The sequence below is a fragment of the Osmerus eperlanus genome, chromosome 17 (genome assembly GCF_963692335.1).
Source record: "Osmerus eperlanus chromosome 17, fOsmEpe2.1, whole genome shotgun sequence".
Taxonomy (NCBI): domain Eukaryota; kingdom Metazoa; phylum Chordata; class Actinopteri; order Osmeriformes; family Osmeridae; genus Osmerus; species Osmerus eperlanus.
In genome coordinates this window covers 492,999-512,720 of record NC_085034.1, presented here as the reverse complement: position 1 = coordinate 512,720, position 19,722 = coordinate 492,999, and the positions used below count along the sequence as shown (strand labels likewise).

Genomic DNA, 19,722 nt, shown 5'->3' with positions numbered 1-19,722 from the left:
GGAATAATATATATTAATTTTATCAATTTATTTGAACCTGGGGACGTCTTGGTGTCACTGAGCTACACACTGTGTGTGTGTGTGTGTGTGTGTGTGGTGTGTGTGGTGTGTGTGTGTGTGACAGGACTTTGTAGATGGGATGTACTTCATGCCGGTCACCCAGCTCCTGAGACACAGCTCTGTCCTGGCGGTTCTCCTGTTCCTCGCTCTGGTTCTCCAGAGAACCTTCCTGCAGGCCTCCTACTACGTCACCATAGAGACCGGCATCAACCTCCGTGGTGCCCTGCTGGTGAGTGAAGCCTTCTGGGAAATGTAGGATGACTGGTTGTGTCGTCAGCATGGTACATTCGAACATTCAGACCATGACCTTTCACCTCTGACCTCTGACCTCTGCCCCCAGGCTATGATCTACAACAAGATCCTGCGGCTGTCCACCTCCAACATGTCGATGGGGGAGATGACTCTGGGCCAGATCAACAACCTGGTCGCCATAGAGACCAACCAGCTCATGTGGTTCCTGTTCCTGTGTCCCAACTTGTGGGCCATGCCTGTACAGGTACACACACACATATACACACTACCAGTATATGAACGATGTTCATAAAGTGTATAAGTGTATATGTGTATCTGTGTGTGTGTGTCCAGATCGTGATGGGAGTGATCCTGCTGCACTACCTGATGGGCCGCAGTGCCCTGGTGGGAGCGCTGGTCATCGTGCTGCTGGCTCCTGTCCAGTACCTCATCGCTACCAAGCTGGCCGACACGCAGAAGAGCACCCTGGTCAGTACCCTGTCACTGTGCCCTGACCTGTGTGTGTGTGTGTGTGCTCACATGTGTGTGTGTGTGTGTGTGTGTGTGCTCTCCAGGACCACTCCACAGACCGTCTGAAGAAGACCACAGAGATCCTGAAGGGCATCAAGCTGCTGAAGCTGTATGCCTGGGAGAACATCTTCTGTGACAGCGTGGAGGACACCCGGGACAAGGAGCTCACCAGCCTGAAGACCTTCGCCCTCTACACCTCCATGTCCAGTAGGACCACACATACACAGGCACACTCACCTGGTCTTCCCCACACATACACAGGCACACTCACCTGGTCTTCCCCACACATACACAGGCACACTCACCTGGTCTTCCCCACACATACACAGGCACACTCACCTGGTCTTCCCCACACATACACAGGCACACTCACCTGGTCTTCCCCACACATACACAGGCACACTCACCTGGTCTTCCCTCTGCACCTCCATGTCCAGTAGGACCACACATACACAGGCACACTCACCTGGTCTTCCCCACACATACACAGGCACACTCACCTGGTCTTCCCCACACATACACAGGCACACTCACCTGGTCTTCCCCACACATACACAGGCACACTCACCTGGTCTTCCCCACACATACACAGGCACACTCACCTGGTCTTCCCCACACATACACAGGCACACTCACCTGGTCTTCCCCACACATACACAGGCACACTCACCTGGTCTTCCCTCTGCACCTCCATGTCCAGTAGGACCACACATACACAGGCACACTCACCTGGTCTTCCCCACACATACACAGGCACACTCACCTGGTCTTCCCCACACATACACAGGCACACTCACCTGGTCTTCCCCACACATACACAGGCACACTCACCTGGTCTTCCCCACACATACACAGGCACACTCACCTGGTCTTCCCCACACATACACAGGCACACTCACCTGGTCTTCCCCACACATACACAGGCACACTCACCTGGTCTTCCCCACACATACACAGGCACACTCACCTGGTCTTCCCCACACATACACAGGCACACTCACCTGGTCTTCCCTCTGCACCTCCATGTCCAGTAGGACCACACATACACAGGCACACTCACCTGGTCTTCCCCACACATACACAGGCACACTCACCTGGTCTTCCCCACACATACACAGGCACACTCACCTGGTCTTCCCCACACATACACAGGCACACTCACCTGGTCTTCCCCACACATACACAGGCACACTCACCTGGTCTTCCCTCTGCACCTCCATGTCCAGTAGGACCACACATACACAGGCACACTCACCTGGTCTTCCCCACACATACACAGGCACACTCACCTGGTCTTCCCCACACATACACAGGCACACTCACCTGGTCTTCCCCACACATACACAGGCACACTCACCTGGTCTTCCCCACACATACACAGGCACACTCACCTGGTCTTCCCCACACATACACAGGCACACTCACCTGGTCTTCCCCACACATACACAGGCACACTCACCTGGTCTTCCCCACACATACACAGGCACACTCACCTGGTCTTCCCCACACATACACAGGCACACTCACCTGGTCTTCCCCACACATACACAGGCACACTCACCTGGTCTTCCCCACACATACACAGGCACACTCACCTGGTCTTCCCCACACATACACAGGCACACTCACCTGGTCTTCCCCACACATACACAGGCACACTCACCTGGTCTTCCCTCTGCACCTCCATGTCCAGTAGGACCACACATACACAGGCACACTCACCTGGTCTTCCCCACACATACACAGGCACACTCACCTGGTCTTCCCCACACATACACAGGCACACTCACCTGGTCTTCCCCACACATACACAGGCACACTCACCTGGTCTTCCCCACACATACACAGGCACACTCACCTGGTCTTCCCCACACATACACAGGCACACTCACCTGGTCTTCCCCACACATACACAGGCACACTCACCTGGTCTTCCCCACACATACACAGGCACACTCACCTGGTCTTCCCCACACATACACAGGCACACTCACCTGGTCTTCCCCACACATACACAGGCACACTCACCTGGTCTTCCCCACACATACACAGGCACACTCACCTGGTCTTCCCCACACATACACAGGCACACTCACCTGGTCTTCCCCACACATACACAGGCACACTCACCTGGTCTTCCCCACACATACACAGGCACACTCACCTGGTCTTCCCCACACATACACAGGCACACTCACCTGGTCTTCCCCACACATACACAGGCACACTCACCTGGTCTTCCCCACACATACACAGGCACACTCACCTGGTCTTCCCCACACATACACAGGCACACTCACCTGGTCTTCCCCACACATACACAGGCACACTCACCTGGTCTTCCCCACACATACACAGGCACACTCACCTGGTCTTCCCCACACATACACAGGCACACTCACCTGGTCTTCCCCACACATACACAGGCACACTCACCTGGTCTTCCCCACACATACACAGGCACACTCACCTGGTCTTCCCCACACATACACAGGCACACTCACCTGGTCTTCCCCACACATACACAGGCACACTCACCTGGTCTTCCCCACACATACACAGGCACACTCACCTGGTCTTCCCCACACATACACAGGCACACTCACCTGGTCTTCCCCACACATACACAGGCACACTCACCTGGTCTTCCCCACACATACACAGGCACACTCACCTGGTCTTCCCCACACATACACAGGCACACTCACCTGGTCTTCCCCACACATACACAGGCACACTCACCTGGTCTTCCCCACACATACACAGGCACACTCACCTGGTCTTCCCCACACATACACAGGCACACTCACCTGGTCTTCCCCACACATACACAGGCACACTCACCTGGTCTTCCCCACACATACACAGGCACACTCACCTGGTCTTCCCCACACATACACAGGCACACTCACCTGGTCTTCCCCACACATACACAGGCACACTCACCTGGTCTTCCCCACACATACACAGGCACACTCACCTGGTCTTCCCCACACATACACAGGCACACTCACCTGGTCTTCCCCACACATACACAGGCACACTCACCTGGTCTTCCCCACACATACACAGGCACACTCACCTGGTCTTCCCCACACATACACAGGCACACTCACCTGGTCTTCCCCACACATACACAGGCACACTCACCTGGTCTTCCCCACACATACACAGGCACACTCACCTGGTCTTCCCCACACATACACAGGCACACTCACCTGGTCTTCCCCACACATACACAGGCACACTCACCTGGTCTTCCCCACACATACACAGGCACACTCACCTGGTCTTCCCCACACATACACAGGCACACTCACCTGGTCTTCCCCACACATACACAGGCACACTCACCTGGTCTTCCCCACACATACACAGGCACACTCACCTGGTCTTCCCCACACATACACAGGCACACTCACCTGGTCTTCCCCACACATACACAGGCACACTCACCTGGTCTTCCCCACACATACACAGGCACACTCACCTGGTCTTCCCCACACATACACAGGCACACTCACCTGGTCTTCCCTCTGCACCTCCATGTCCAGTAGGACCACACATACACAGGCACACTCACCTGGTCTTCCCCACACATACACAGGCACACTCACCTGGTCTTCCCCACACATACACAGGCACACTCACCTGGTCTTCCCCACACATACACAGGCACACTCACCTGGTCTTCCCCACACATACACAGGCACACTCACCTGGTCTTCCCCACACATACACAGGCACACTCACCTGGTCTTCCCCACACATACACAGGCACACTCACCTGGTCTTCCCCACACATACACAGGCACACTCACCTGGTCTTCCCCACACATACACAGGCACACTCACCTGGTCTTCCCCACACATACACAGGCACACTCACCTGGTCTTCCCCACACATACACAGGCACACTCACCTGGTCTTCCCCACACATACACAGGCACACTCACCTGGTCTTCCCCACACATACACAGGCACACTCACCTGGTCTTCCCCACACATACACAGGCACACTCACCTGGTCTTCCCCACACATACACAGGCACACTCACCTGGTCTTCCCTCTGCACCTCCATGTCCAGTAGGACCACACATACACAGGCACACTCACCTGGTCTTCCCCACACATACACAGGCACACTCACCTGGTCTTCCCCACACATACACAGGCACACTCACCTGGTCTTCCCCACACATACACAGGCACACTCACCTGGTCTTCCCCACACATACACAGGCACACTCACCTGGTCTTCCCCACACATACACAGGCACACTCACCTGGTCTTCCCCACACATACACAGGCACACTCACCTGGTCTTCCCCACACATACACAGGCACACTCACCTGGTCTTCCCCACACATACACAGGCACACTCACCTGGTCTTCCCCACACATACACAGGCACACTCACCTGGTCTTCCCCACACATACACAGGCACACTCACCTGGTCTTCCCCACACATACACAGGCACACTCACCTGGTCTTCCCCACACATACACAGGCACACTCACCTGGTCTTCCCCACACATACACAGGCACACTCACCTGGTCTTCCCCACACATACACAGGCACACTCACCTGGTCTTCCCCACACATACACAGGCACACTCACCTGGTCTTCCCCACACATACACAGGCACACTCACCTGGTCTTCCCCACACATACACAGGCACACTCACCTGGTCTTCCCCACACATACACAGGCACACTCACCTGGTCTTCCCCACACATACACAGGCACACTCACCTGGTCTTCCCCACACATACACAGGCACACTCACCTGGTCTTCCCCACACATACACAGGCACACTCACCTGGTCTTCCCCACACATACACAGGCACACTCACCTGGTCTTCCCCACACATACACAGGCACACTCACCTGGTCTTCCCCACACATACACAGGCACACTCACCTGGTCTTCCCCACACATACACAGGCACACTCACCTGGTCTTCCCCACACATACACAGGCACACTCACCTGGTCTTCCCCACACATACACAGGCACACTCACCTGGTCTTCCCCACACATACACAGGCACACTCACCTGGTCTTCCCCACACATACACAGGCACACTCACCTGGTCTTCCCCACACATACACAGGCACACTCACCTGGTCTTCCCTCTACAGGCCTAGTCCTATAGTGAGAGCATGACATGATAAATAGAATTTCAATGTTTTTGTAAAGACTGCATCTCTCTCCTCTCTTCTCTCCAGTCTTCATGAATGCAGCCATCCCCATAGCAGCAGTGTTGGCGGTAAGACACATTCTCACCAGAGAAAGACTCTACCTTCTGTATCTATACCACTGATCCTCTACTGTCTGTCTGTCTGTCTGTCTGTCTGTGTCTGTCTGTCTGTCTGTCTGTGTCTGTCTGTCTGCCTGTGTCAGACCTTTGTGTCCCATGTCCTCATTGATGACCACTGTCCTGAGCCGTCGAAGGCGTTTGCTGCCCTGGCCCTGTTCCACATCCTGGTCACGCCCCTCTTCCTGCTCTCCACCGTGGTCCGCTTCGCAGTCAAAGCCCTGGTCAGGTGAGAGGCCTGCGGGGCCTGAACATGAACCACACACACACCATCTCCCTTCATGTATTGGAAGTGTTCGTGTGTGTGTGTGTGTGTGTGTGTAGCGTGCAGAAGCTGGGGGAGTTCCTGGAGAGTGATGAGATCGGTGATGACAGCTGGAGGAACGGGGACATGCCCGTTTCCTTGGAAACGTGCAAGAAGCCTCCTGGGCAGGTGAGAACTACAACTCCCATAAGGCCACAGCCACTCTTGAACTACAACTGTTAGATTCATAACAAAGTGTTCTGCTGTGGGCAGACTCTCCAGTTTCATCCGATAAAGTCTATTTTCATGGTGACCCACTGCTGACTAGGCTACAACTGACCCCTCCTGCTACATCCACATTTACTACTGTAACTCAACCCACACTCTCTTCAACACACAGTCTCTCTCTCTCTCTTTCTCTCTCTCTCTCTCTCTTTAACACACAGATAGAGGGGAGAGGAGAGGGGAGAGAGGAGAGGGGAGAGAGGAGAGGGGAGAGAGGAGAGGAGAGGAGAGGAGAAGAGGGGAGAGAGGAGAAGGGAGAGAGGAGAGAGGAGGGGGAGAGAGGAGGGGAGAGAGGAGGGGAGGGGAGAGGGGAGAGAGGAGAGAGGAGAGAGGGGAGAGGGGAGAGGGGAGGGGAGGGGAGGGGAGAGAGGAGAGGGGAGGGGAGAGGAAAGGAGGGGAGAGGGGGGGAGAGGGGAGAGAGGAGAGAGGATAGGGGAGAGAGGAGAGAGGAGAGAGGAGAGGAGAGGAGAGGAGAGGAGAGGAGAGGGGAGAGGAGAGGAGAGGAGAGGGGAGAGGGGGGGGAGAGGGGAGGAGAGAGTCTAAAGTGTCCAGTACGTCCACAGCTGTTCTCTCAGACAAGTTTATTTCTGAAAGACTTATCAGATGGAACAGAGTGTGTGTGTGCACTTGTGTGTGTGTTCTGTGGTTCAGAGGACATGTTTGTTTGGGTATGTATTTTATTTTGCTGCATAAGAGCATACTTGGCTTTGTGAATTTAAGCCTCTGTGTGTTGAGTTACAGCAGTGAATGGGGAAGAAACCCTTTGTTCAGTGAGAATGTAAGAGTGGATGGACTGTGAGGGAGGAGTGTGTGTGTGCGTGTGTGTGTGTGTGTGTGTGTGGGAGCAGGGGGCTTAAGGACAGACCTCCCTCCAGGGTCGTAGAAGATGGAAGAGGGGTAATGTTTATCGCTCCCTGAAACCTCTTTATTTATCTCTGTATCCCACTGTCCATCCCCACCAGTGTTGGGGGAACTTACTCAAAAAAGTAATATATTCGTTATTACTTATTATTGTTCAGTAAGAGCAGTGTGATTAAATTACATTATTACTTTCTGTACAAAGTAATATTATTACTTATTATATTACTTTTACTATTACTTTTAATAGTAGCGAGTTTGACTTTGTAAAGAATTTGCAAGAACATAGGCTACAGATGCAAAATAGTGTTTCTTTCAAGAAGAACGTTTATTTCAAATAATCTTAAACATCAAAAAGGCTTATAAATTCATAAATAATAAAATATTTGTTTGAATAACTTATCCTGTTAGCAGCCACATGTGGAAACATGTCTCCATCTCTGAAGGGTTAAAGTGGATTCTTCACTAGCTTCCAGCTTCACTTTCAAGGTGTTTTTTGAAGTTTGAAGTGCTGCTTTTGGCAGTAGATAGTATTTTGTTGGGGCGCATATATTCAATGAAAGCGAAATAGCGTGAATATTTCCACCCCGAAAACGTAACACGTTCTGCGGTCATGATTGCTGTTGTGTTTGCCTGCAGCGTGAATCAAACAGTCAGGCTACTGCGCCCAGGAAGTGTTCTTTAGGCAACAATCTGTATTTATAAGGCTATTATCGTCCTTTGTTGAATTCATGCTGTAACTTGGACAATTTACGCAAGTTACTTAAATAAGTAACTGTAATAATATTACTCAATGTCAAAAACTAACGCGTTATATTACTTAATTACTCACTTAAGTAATAATATTATGTAACGCGTTATATTACATAACGCGTTACCCCCAACACTGATCCCCACCTCCTCTACCATCCCCCACACCCCCCCCACCTCCCCATCCCCTCTACCCCACACCCCCTCCCCATCCCAGACCAAGGCCATCAACAGGAAACAGCCCCTGAGGTACCAGCTGGAGGGCTACGACCCCCCCTCTCGCCGCACCCTGCGACCCCACGAGACCGAGGACGTGGCTGTCAAGGTCAGGGGTCGTCGCCGCGGCAACACTTTCAACCAGTCCACACACACGTTTTCTCACGCCCCCAACACGTCATAATCCTGATACAACCCTCTCACTCTGACGCACACACACACACAGGCTGATACACACAGAGGTGACGAACACACGGTCGATGACTCTGAGAACACGTGATTCTCACACACACACATACACACACATACACACATACACACATACACACGTACACACACATACACACATACAGGCACGTACATAATCTCTTTCTTTCACACACACACACACACAGTCCAACACACACACAGTCTTTCTCAGACACACTCACAATCACACTCAAGTATCAGAATAACCCTCGTGTCACATGTTTTTATCTCTTGGATATTGTGTGTGTGGGGGGCGTGTGTGTATGTGTCCATCCTGAGAGGAGCAGTGTGTGTGTGTGTGTGTGTGTGTAGAGGCGGTCAGCATCTCGTCTCCAGATTCTCACGAGAAAGCAGAGACCACAGACGCCTCGACCTTTTCTCAGCCCCTCTACTGTGTTTGGGGTTCACTTCCTGTGTGGTCACTTCCTGTGGGAATCCCTGACCACAGCTCTGTTAATTGGTCCTGGGGGGCTGGAGGGAGGCTGGGGGCTGGAGGGAGGCTGGGGCTGGAGGGAGGCTGGAGGGAGGCTGGGGGCTGGAGGGAGGCTGGGGGCTGGAGGGAGGCTGGGGGCTGGAGGGAGGTTGGGGGCTGGAGGGAGGCTGGGGCTGGAGGGAGCCTGGGGGCTGGAGGGAGGCTGGGGGCTGGAGGGAGCCTGGGGGCTGGAGGGAGCCTGGGGGCTGGAGGGAGGCTGGGGCTGGAGGGAGCCTGGGGGCTGGAGGGAGGCTGGGGCTGGAGGGAGGCTGGGGCTGGAGGGAGGCTGGGGGCTGGAGGGAGGCTGGGGCTGGAGGGAGGCTGGGGGCTGGAGGGAGGCTAGGGGCTGGAGGGAGCCTGGGGCTGGAGGGAGGCTGGGGGCTGGAGGGAGGCTGGGGGCTGGAGGGAGGCTGGGGCTGGAGGGAGGCTGGGGCTGGAGGGAGCCTGGGGGCTGGAGGGAGGCTGGGGGCTGGATGGAGCCTGGGGGCTGGAGGGAGCCTGGGGGCTGGATGGAGCCTGGGGGCTGGAGGGAGCCTGGGGGCTGGAGGGAGGCTGGGGGCTGGAGGGAGCCTGGGGGCTGGAGGGAGCCTGGGGGCTGGAGGGAGGCTGGGGCTGGAGGGAGGCTGGGGCTGGAGGGAGGCTGGGGGCTGGAGGGAGGCTGGGGTTGGAGGGAGGCTGGGGGCTGGAGGGAGGCTGGGGGCTGGAGGGAGGCTGGGGGCTGGAGGGAGGCTGGGGGCTGGAGGGAGCCTGGGGGCTGGAGGGAGGCTGGAGAGAGGTTGTTCCACCCCATCCTACCCTTAAAATGTAGCCTCCCCCCACTCCTTTCCCAGTTCCAGCTGCATCTGTCTAACCCTGTGACAGGTTGAACACTATCTGACATTGACTACGATGACTGGGGAGGATGTAGAGAGGAGGGAAGATGACAAATCACTGTCTTAAATAAACACTTAAATCCAACAAGATATAAAACACAATAGAAGAATGTAAACATTCATATAAAAGAAAGAGAGTGAGGGAGAGGAATAGAGAGAGTGAGGGAGAGGAATAGAGAGAGTGAGGGAGAGGAATAGAGAGAGTGAGGGAGAGGAATAGAGAGAGTGAGGGAGAGGAATAGAGAGAGTGAGGGAGAGGAATAGAGAGAGTGAGGGAGAGGAATAGAGAGAGTGAGGGAGAGGAATAGAGAGAGGGGGGGAGAAAGGGAGGGAGAGAGTTGATTTAACTTTCTGTTAAGTGTCATCAGCATTAACAGTGTTTTATAGATCCATGTTTTATAGAATTGACCACTGTTCCTGACACCTGACTGCTGTTGTCATGGTGACCTCCACCCACAGGTGAACAACGGATTCTTCACCTGGGGAAGCAACCTTTCCACGCTGTCTGACATCAACATACGTATCCCCACAGGTAACCAGCTTAATCACCTGCTATCTCTTACAAATCACCTGCTATCTCTTACAAATCACCTGCTATCTCTTACAAATCACCTGCTATCTCCTCCATTTCACCTGGTATCTTGTTAAATCTCTTACTTCCTGTTCCCAGGTCAGCTGACCATGATGGTGGGCCAGGTGGGTTGTGGGAAGTCCTCGCTGCTCCTCGCCATGCTGGGAGAGATGCAGACCATCAGTGGCAAGGTCTTCTGGAGCAAGTAGGTCACATGACCAGGTCACATGACCAGGCATAGGTCACATGACCAGGCATAGGTCACATGACCAGGCATAGGTCACATGACCAGGTCCTAGGAGGGGAGGTTCAGGGACTCGTTGGTGCAGGTGCTCCGCTATGGATGTCTGGGGAGGAAGTGACATCATCAATGCTAATCAAAGGCTTCATCAGAGGAAGGAGATCTGTCCTCCATCCTGTCTCATGTCCTGTCCGATCTGTGTCCTCTCCTGTCTGCCTGCCTGCCTGTCTGTCTATGTCTGTCTGTCTGTCTGTCTGTCTGCCTTTCTGTCTGTCTGTCTGTCTGCCTGTTTCTTATTTTTCTCTCATCCCCTTCTCCCTAACCTGCCTCCCTGTAAATCAACCTCTTTTTCTGCTTTCATCACTCTGTGAGGTCATCAAACACATAACCAATCACCATTCTGCAGCTTGTGTCCATCAGCCAATGAGAGCTGAGAATGGATCTCTGATTAGCATTTCAAAGGAGGCCTGGACAAACAGAGACAGATAAGTTGATAGCCAGGCAGGCAGAATGCTAATGCAGCCTCCTGCTCCAGCTGGCTGCTAGCTGATAACCAGATCTGTGGGAAACCAATCCCTTAAACATGTTTGTTTGGTTTAGTTATGACATCAACCCAAGTTTCCCTCTAAAAGCTTTTTAATCATGAACTAGAATTTAAACAAAACCATTAATCCTGGACAGTGTGATGTCATCAGAAACCACAACAACTTACATCTGTTGAGGCCTGTTAGGAATGAGCTCGGGGAGGGGTTTGCTGCACAAACCTGGCAACCACTGCTTCTCCTGCTGTGTAATTCCACCAACCTGGCAACCACTCCTGCCCATTCATACTCTACTATGAACGATGAAACATAGCCTGTTATCGGCCTGAGAGACAGGCTCTCTTCTCTCATGATGGTGGAAGGATGCCCAGGACGACACAGTGAATCCTCTGAAACTGGAACAGATTCCAGTGTGAGTCTGAAGCCCCCATGTGCTGTGAGACTCGTGTGTGTGTCCTTCATCATGATGAGAGAACATGTGGCCCTCGGGCCTGTACTAACCTCTGCCTTGTACTTGTCTGTGTGCCTGTGTGTGTGTGTGTGTGTGTGTGTGTGTGTGTGTGTGTGTGTTTATTTTCTGTCTCTGTGTGTTATCTTCTTCTGCTAAATCAGACTGCCTGATTGTGAGATGCTCCACGAGGGGAATATAAGGTACTTCCTGTCTGGTGACAACTTCCTGTTTACTTCCTGTATTATACATGTGATATTTGTAGACCATTTGTAACAACAGCTACTCTCAAACTGCACTGAACATTAGCAGTACAGTATAGTATATACTGCAGTATGTGAGAACAAATCATAAATTGGTGGTTTATACTAGAGGGACCTTTTTAAGGAAGATAAACATAGATAAATGTGATAAATATAAACAGCATTACAATACTCCTACCCAGTGTGAGCCTGATTCTGTCCACACACACATACTGGACACAGGACATGCTCCTCGGAGCACACACACACACACTCTTGAGAGGGCTGGGGGTGTGGAAGGGAGCTGACTAACTGCTTGCCGTGACTTTGCCAGCTGGTCTGAGGGGGAGGAGCCTGTTGAAGACATCAGGAGGTACAGGTGTCTGCTTCCTGTCACCTGGTGCCGTGACCCCTAACCCCTGACATCACTACCTGTCAGCTCCCTGAACATCCTCTTCCTTCTACTCTTCTCTCCATCCATCCCTCTCTCCCTCCTCCTCTCTCCATCCCTCTCTCCCTCCTCCCCTCTCCATCCCTCTCTCCGTCGTCATGGTAATCATGATTGGTGTCACACTGAAAGTGTTTTGGTTAGTTTTTTTCTTCAGTCCACAGAGACAATCCTTGTCTCTCCTCCTCTCTCCTCTCTCTTTCTCTCCCCTCCTCTCTCTTTCTCTCCCCTCCTCTCTCTTTCTCTCCCCTCCTCTCTCTTTCTCTCCCCTCCTCTCTCTTTCTCTCCCCTCCTCTCTCTTTCTCTCCCCTCCTTCTCTCCTCTCCATCCCTCCTTCATGCTGGTGATCGTTGTGTGTGTCTTGGCTTGTTGGATGGTCTGTGTAGTTGTGCTGGGAGTCTGTAGAGAGGACAGATTTAGCAGTTAGCACTCTTCGCTAAGATAGCGTCCACAAGTGGAAATAATCTGTGGGAACAATGCCACAAACAGAACAAAGAACCTGGTTTTAGAACCATGTTATAGAACCATGTTGCGTCTGTTCTCCAGTCCTGACATGACGCTCTAACTGGACTCCCTGCTGCTGTTGTTGTTTGTTGTTGTTGTTGTTGTTGTTGTCCTGCCGTGGTTCATCTCCATACTCCGCCTCCCTCCAGACCTGCTGGTCTTCCCCACGCCTGTCTCCTCTCTTCAGCTCACCTTATCTCTGTTCTGCCTCTATTTCCCACCATGCATCAGTAAGAACAGGTACTCTGTGGCCTACGCTACCCAGAAGTCCTGGCTGCTGAACGCCACCGTGGAGGACAACATCACCTTCGGCAGCCCCTTCAACAAGCAGAGGTGTGTGTGTGTGTGTGTGTGTGTGTGTGTGTGTGTGTGAGTGAGGCTCTCTACAGCTCCCAGTAACGTGTGTGTGTTGGTGGTGAGGTGTGTGTGTTGGTGGTGAGGTGTGTGTGTTGGTGGTGAGGTGTGTGTGTTGGTGGTGAGGTGTGTGTGTTGGTGGTGAGGTGTGTGTGTTGGTGGTGAGGTGTGTGTGTTGGTGGTGAGGTGTGTGTGTTGGTGGTGAGGTGTGTGTGTTGGTGGTGAGGTGTGTGTGTTGGTGGTGAGGTGTGTGTGTTGGTGGTGAGGTGTGTGTGTTGGTGGTGAGGTGTGTGTGTTGGTGGTGAGGTGTGTGTGTTGGTGGTGAGGTGTGTGTGTTGGTGGTGAGGTGTGTGTGTGTTGGTGGTGAGGTGTGTGTGTGTTGGTGGTGAGGTGTGTGTGTGTTGGTGGTGAGGTGTGTGTGTTGGTGGTGAGGTGTGTGTGTTGGTGGTGAGGTGTGTGTGTTGGTGGTGAGGTGTGTGTGTTGGTGGTGAGGTGTGTGTGTTGGTGGTGAGGTGTGTGTGTTGGTGGTGAGGTGTGTGTGTTGGTGGTGAGGTGTGTGTGTTGGTGGTGAGGTGTGTGTGTTGGTGGTGAGGTGTGTGTGTTGGTGGTGAGGTGTGTGTGTTGGTGGTGAGGTGTGTGTGTTGGTGGTGAGGTGTGTGTGTTGGTGGTGAGGTGTGTGTGTTGGTGGTGAGGTGTGTGTGTTGGTGGTGAGGTGTGTGTGTTGGTGGTGAGGTGTGTGTGTTGGTGGTGAGGTGTGTGTGTTGGTGGTGAGGTGTGTGTGTTGGTGGTGAGGTGTGTGTGTTGGTGGTGAGGTGTGTGTGTTGGTGGTGAGGTGTGTGTGTTGGTGGTGAGGTGTGTGTGTTGGTGGTGAGGTGTGTGTGTTGGTGGTGAGGTGTGTGTGTTGGTGGTGAGGTGTGTGTGTTGGTGGTGAGGTGTGTGTGTTGGTGGTGAGGTGTGTGTGTTGGTGGTGAGGTGTGTGTGTTGGTGGTGAGGTGTGTGTGTTGGTGGTGAGGTGTGTGTGTTGGTGGTGAGGTGTGTGTGTTGGTGGTGAGGTGTGTGTGTTGGTGGTGAGGTGTGTGTGTTGGTGGTGAGGTGTGTGTGTTGGTGGTGAGGTGTGTGTGTTGGTGGTGAGGTGTGTGTGTTGGTGGTGAGGTGTTCATGTGTGTGATCTGCCCCAGGTACAAGGCTGTGATAGACGCCTGCTCCCTGCAGCCTGACATCGACCTGCTGCCGTTCGGAGACCAGACAGAGATCGGAGAGAGGGTAACCTGCTCTTCATGCTGTCTGTCCTCCTCCTCTTCCTGACACCTTAAACACTGTCATGATCTGTGTGTGTGTGTGTGTGTGTGTGTTCCAGGGCATCAACCTGAGTGGAGGGCAGAGACAGAGGATCTGTGTGGCCAGAGCTCTGTACCAGAACACCAACCTGGTCTTCCTGGTCAGTCAGCAGCATGTAGGATCCAGGGTTAGGGTTAGATCCAAGGGTTGTTGTGTCGTAGGGAAGGCCAACATCAGGCTGGCTTGGGTTTCCTAGCGACATCATTTCCTGTTTACCACGTTCTTTGTAATTGGATTTTGAGCACACACCTCTGACATCATCACCTGATCGCCATGGGTACAGGCTGTACACGCTGCTGTCACACACACACCCAGCGAGAACATCGAGCATCATCAGATATGACACCATGTCTGCTTGATTATTGTCTCTCTCCTCTCTTCCTCCCTCCCCTTCTCCCCCTCTCCTCCCTACCTCCCCTTCTCCCCCTCTCATACACCCTCTCCTTCTCCCCCTCTCCTACACTCTCCCCCATCTCCCCCCCATCTCTAGGACGACCCGTTCTCTGCGCTGGACATCCACCTGAGTGACCACCTGATGCAGGAAGGCATCTTGAAGTTCCTGCAGGATGACAAGCGCACTGTGGTGCTGGTCACCCACAAGCTGCAGTATCTCATCCACGCTGACTGGGTTAGCACACACACAAGCTGCAGTATCTCATCCACGCTGACTGGGTTAGCACACAAGCTGCAGTATCTCATCCACGCTGACTGGGTTAGCACACACACAAGCTGCAGTATCTCATCCACGCTGACTGGGTTAGCACACAAGCTGCAGTATCTCATCCACGCTGACTGGGTTAGCACACACACAAGCTGCAGTATCTCATCCACGCTGACTGGGTTAGCACACAAGCTGCAGTATCTCATCCACGCTGACTGGGTTAGCACACACACAAGCTGCAGTATCTCATCCACGCTGACTGGGTTAGCACAAGCTGCAGTATCTCATCCACGCTGACTGGGTTAGCACACACCTGCAGTATCTCATCCACGCTGACTGGGTTAGCACAAGCTGCAGTATCTCATCCACGCTGACTGGGTTAGCACACAAGCTGCAGTATCTCATCCACGCTGACTGGGTTAGCACACACACAAGCTGCAGTATCTCATCCACGCTGACTGGGTTAGCACACACACACACACACCCACAAGCTGCAGTATCTCATCCACGCTGACTGGGTTAGCACACACCTGCAGTATCTCATCCACGCTGACTGGGTTAGCACACACACAAGCTGCTGTATCTCATCCACGCTGACTGGGTTAGCACACACCTGCAGTATCTCATCCACGCTGACTGGGTTAGCACACACCTGCAGTATCTCATCCACGCTGACTGGGTTAGCACACCCACAAGCTGCAGTATCTCATCCACGCTGACTGGGTTAGCACACACACAAGCTGCAGTATCTCATCCACGCTGACTGGGTTAGCACACAAGCTGCAGTATCTCATCCACGCTGACTGGGTTAGCACACAAGCTGCAGTATCTCATCCACGCTGACTGGGTTAGCACACACACAAGCTGCAGTATCTCATCCACGCTGACTGGGTTAGCACACACCTGCAGTATCTCATCCACGCTGACTGGGTTAGCACACACACACACCCACAAGCTGCAGTATCTCATCCACGCTGACTGGGTTAGCACACACACAAGCTGCAGTATCTCATCCACGCTGACTGGGTTAGCACACACACACACACACCCACAAGCTGCAGTATCTCATCCACGCTGACTGGGTTAGCACACACCTGCAGTATCTCATCCACGCTGACTGGGTTAGCACACAAGCTGCAGTATCTCATCCACGCTGACTGGGTTAGCACACACACAAGCTGCAGTATCTCATCCACGCTGACTGGGTTAGCACACACCTGCAGTATCTCATCCACGCTGACTGGGTTAGCACACACACAAGCTGCAGTATCTCATCCACGCTGACTGGGTTAGCACACACCTGCAGTATCTCATCCACGCTGACTGGGTTAGCACACCCACAAGCTGCAGTATCTCATCCACGCTGACCGGGTTAGCACACACACACACACTCACACACACACACACCCACAAGCTGCAGTATCTCATCCACGCTGACTGGGTTAGCACACACACACTCACACACACACACACACACTCAGTAGACATGTGTCAGTGTGTGTGTAACAGCAGTGTGTGTGTGTGTGCAGATCATTGCGATGAAGGATGGCAGTGTTCTGCGGGAGGGCACCTTGAAGGACATCCAGACTCATGACGTGCAGCTGTACGAGCACTGGAAGACCCTCATGAACCGCCAGGACACCGAGCTGGAGAAGGTCATGGAGTTAGCATGCTGTTAGCGTGTAGTTAGCATGCTGTTAGCGTGTAGTCAGCATGCTGTTAGCGTGGAGTTAGCATGCTGTTAGCGTGTAGTTAGCATGCTGTTAGCGTGTAGTTAGCCTACTGTTAGCGTGTAGTCACGGTGCTGTCGTTGCCATGGTAACGCTCTGGATAAGAGCGTTGCTAAAATGACTAAATGTAACAGGACCCAGAGCCGGACTGCCAGACGGCCCTGGAGAGGAAGACTCTCAGACGAGCGTTCTACTCCAGAGAAGCCAAGAACCAGATAGATGACGAGGACGAAGGTGACTTCCTGTCCTCTCCCCCCTCCCCCCCTCCTCTCCTCTCCCCTTCTGTTCTCCAAGATGACATGTTCTACTGTACACCCTCCTCCTCCTCTTTGACTCCTCCCTCCCTCCCCTCTCTCCCCTCTCTCTCTGCCTCTCTCCAGAGGAGGAAGAGGAGGAGGAGGATGATGACAGCATGTCCACCACCACTAACAGGCGCTCTAAGATCCCATGGGGGGTGTGCTGGCGCTACCTGTCGTCCGGAGGCTTCTTCATGGTCTTCCTCATGGTGTTCTCCAAGCTGCTCAAGCACTCCGTCATGGTCGCCATCGACTACTGGCTGGCGGCCTGGACCTCCGCTGACAAGACCAACAGCAGCCGCGCGGTCAGAGACTCCGGCCCTGGGAACCTCACCGGGAATCTCAACTTGTCCTTCGCTACCGAGGAAGAGAAGGTGAGTCCAAGGTTAAAGGTCAGGGGTCAGGTTAACACAATGAAAGTCAGTGATATTAGACACTGTAGTTGTTGTGTGTGTTTGTGCAGCTGGACCAGTACTACATGCCCGTGTTCATCATCCTGTGTGGCGCAGGCATCCTGCTCTGCCTCGTCACCTCTCTGTCTGTGGAGTTCCTTGGTCTGTCTGCTGCCACCAACCTGCACCACAACCTGCTCAACAAGATCATCCACGCCCCCATCAGGTACACACACACAGCCCAGACACACACACACACAGCCCAGACACACACACATACACGCATATCCACTCAGGTTGAGCGTCTTGCTGTTGCTGTGTTCTCAGGTTCTTTGACATCACTCCTCTGGGACAGATCCTCAACAGGTTCTCAGCCGACACCAACATCATCGACCAGGTGAGACTCCCTAGTCCCTGTACTAGACCAGGACCTAGTCCCTGTACTAGACCAGGACCTAGTCCCTGTACTAGACCAGGACCTAGTCCCTGTACTAGACCAGGACCTAGTTTCTGTACTAGACCAGGACCTAGTCCCTGTACTAGACCAGGACCTAGTCCCTGTACTAGACCAGGACCTAGTCTCTGTACTAGACCAGGACCTAGTCCCTGTACTAGACCAGGACCTAGTCCCTGTACTAGACCAGGACCTAGTCCCTGTACTAGACCAGGACCTAGTCCCTGTACTAGACCAGGACCTAGTCCCTGTACTAGACCAGGACCTAGTCCCTGTACTAGACCAGGACCTAGTCTCTGTACTAGACCAGGACCTAGTCTCTGTACTAGACCAGGACCTAGTCCCTGTACTAGACCAGGACCTAGTCCCTGTACTAGACCAGGACCTAGTCCCTGTACTAGACCAGGACCTAGTTTCTGTACTAGACCAGGACCTAGTCTCTGTACTAGACCAGGACCTAGTCTCTGTACTAGACCAGGACCTAGTCCCTGTACTAGACCAGGACCTAGTCTCTGTACTAGACCAGGACCTAGTCCCTGTACTAGACCAGGACCTAGTCCCTGTACTAGATCCAGTCCTGTACTTAACCTAGACCTTCCTCCCCTCTCTGTTCCTCCCACAGCACATCCCCCCCACCCTGGAGTCTCTGACACGCTCCTCCCTGCTGTGTCTGTCGGCCATCGGGGTCATCGCCTTCGTGACCCCGGTCTCCCTGGTGGCCCTCGTGCCCCTGGCCGTCACCTTCTACTTCATCCAGAAGTACTTCCGAGTCGCCTCCAAGTAAGGACCTGTGTGTGTGTGTATGTGTGTGTGCAACATGTTGCCAGTGTTCCAAGGTAAGATAACACAGTTTACATCAGGGTGAAGTTCCCTATTTCTACCCCCCCCCCCCCCCCAGGGACCTCCAGGATCTGGATGACTCCACCCAGCTGCCTCTGCTCTGCCACTTCTCAGAGACAGCCGAGGGGCTGACCACCATCCGGGCCTTCAGGTCTCACACACACGCTGGCACACACCCACACACACGCACATGCTGGCAAACACACACACACACACATGGCACACACACACTGGCACATACACATGGCACACACACATGGCACACACACACACACACACTGTACCCCTAACCGTAAGTGTAAACTGGGTCTAAGACAGACAGATACACACTTAACATTCACATGACACTCGCCAGTTATGAGTTTAATCATTTAAATATACATAGACTTTCTCCCATATTAAATACCCCAGCTTCCCCCCTCATCCCTCCCCCTTCTGCTCCCCTCCTTACACTTCTCCAGCTCTGCATCCCCCTCTCCACAGAGGGCGTCTCTCTCTGAATGACTAGCTCATATAAACAGTTAGAAGAACGTTCCCCTCTAGTTCCCAGCTGCAGGATAA

General features: G+C 53.3%; 2 protein-coding genes across 5 annotated transcripts in view; both read left to right on the top strand.

Annotated features, from left to right (window-relative positions):
- LOC134038011 (ATP-binding cassette sub-family C member 9-like) overlaps positions 1-134 on the top strand; it is a 2,987-nt gene extending 2,853 nt beyond the window's left edge. The window contains exon 6 of the mRNA XM_062483604.1: positions 125-134. Within this exon, the coding sequence (XP_062339588.1) occupies positions 125-134 (10 nt within the window). The remainder of the gene's footprint in view (positions 1-124) is intronic.
- abcc9 (ATP-binding cassette, sub-family C (CFTR/MRP), member 9) overlaps positions 109-19,722 on the top strand; it is a 33,644-nt gene continuing 14,030 nt past the window's right edge. For 2 of the 4 annotated variants that reach the window (XM_062482780.1, XM_062482781.1), the window contains exons 1-23: positions 109-289; positions 401-556; positions 646-780; positions 867-1,029; positions 6,066-6,106; positions 6,241-6,383; positions 6,479-6,587; positions 8,509-8,616; positions 10,560-10,632; positions 10,771-10,876; positions 12,067-12,105; positions 12,479-12,517; positions 13,328-13,429; positions 14,629-14,713; positions 14,808-14,888; positions 15,279-15,416; positions 16,979-17,104; positions 17,314-17,413; positions 17,560-17,849; positions 17,939-18,093; positions 18,195-18,264; positions 18,944-19,101; positions 19,220-19,312. In XM_062482780.1, the coding sequence (XP_062338764.1) occupies positions 140-289; positions 401-556; positions 646-780; positions 867-1,029; positions 6,066-6,106; positions 6,241-6,383; positions 6,479-6,587; positions 8,509-8,616; positions 10,560-10,632; positions 10,771-10,876; positions 12,067-12,105; positions 12,479-12,517; positions 13,328-13,429; positions 14,629-14,713; positions 14,808-14,888; positions 15,279-15,416; positions 16,979-17,104; positions 17,314-17,413; positions 17,560-17,849; positions 17,939-18,093; positions 18,195-18,264; positions 18,944-19,101; positions 19,220-19,312 (2,660 nt within the window). In that variant the 5' untranslated portion in view covers positions 109-139. The remainder of the gene's footprint in view (positions 290-400; positions 557-645; positions 781-866; positions 1,030-6,065; positions 6,107-6,240; positions 6,384-6,478; positions 6,588-8,508; positions 8,617-10,559; positions 10,633-10,770; positions 10,877-12,066; positions 12,106-12,478; positions 12,518-13,327; positions 13,430-14,628; positions 14,714-14,807; positions 14,889-15,278; positions 15,417-16,978; positions 17,105-17,313; positions 17,414-17,559; positions 17,850-17,938; positions 18,094-18,194; positions 18,265-18,943; positions 19,102-19,219; positions 19,313-19,722) is intronic. The other 2 variants (XM_062482782.1, XM_062482783.1) reach the window with 2 other exon arrangements.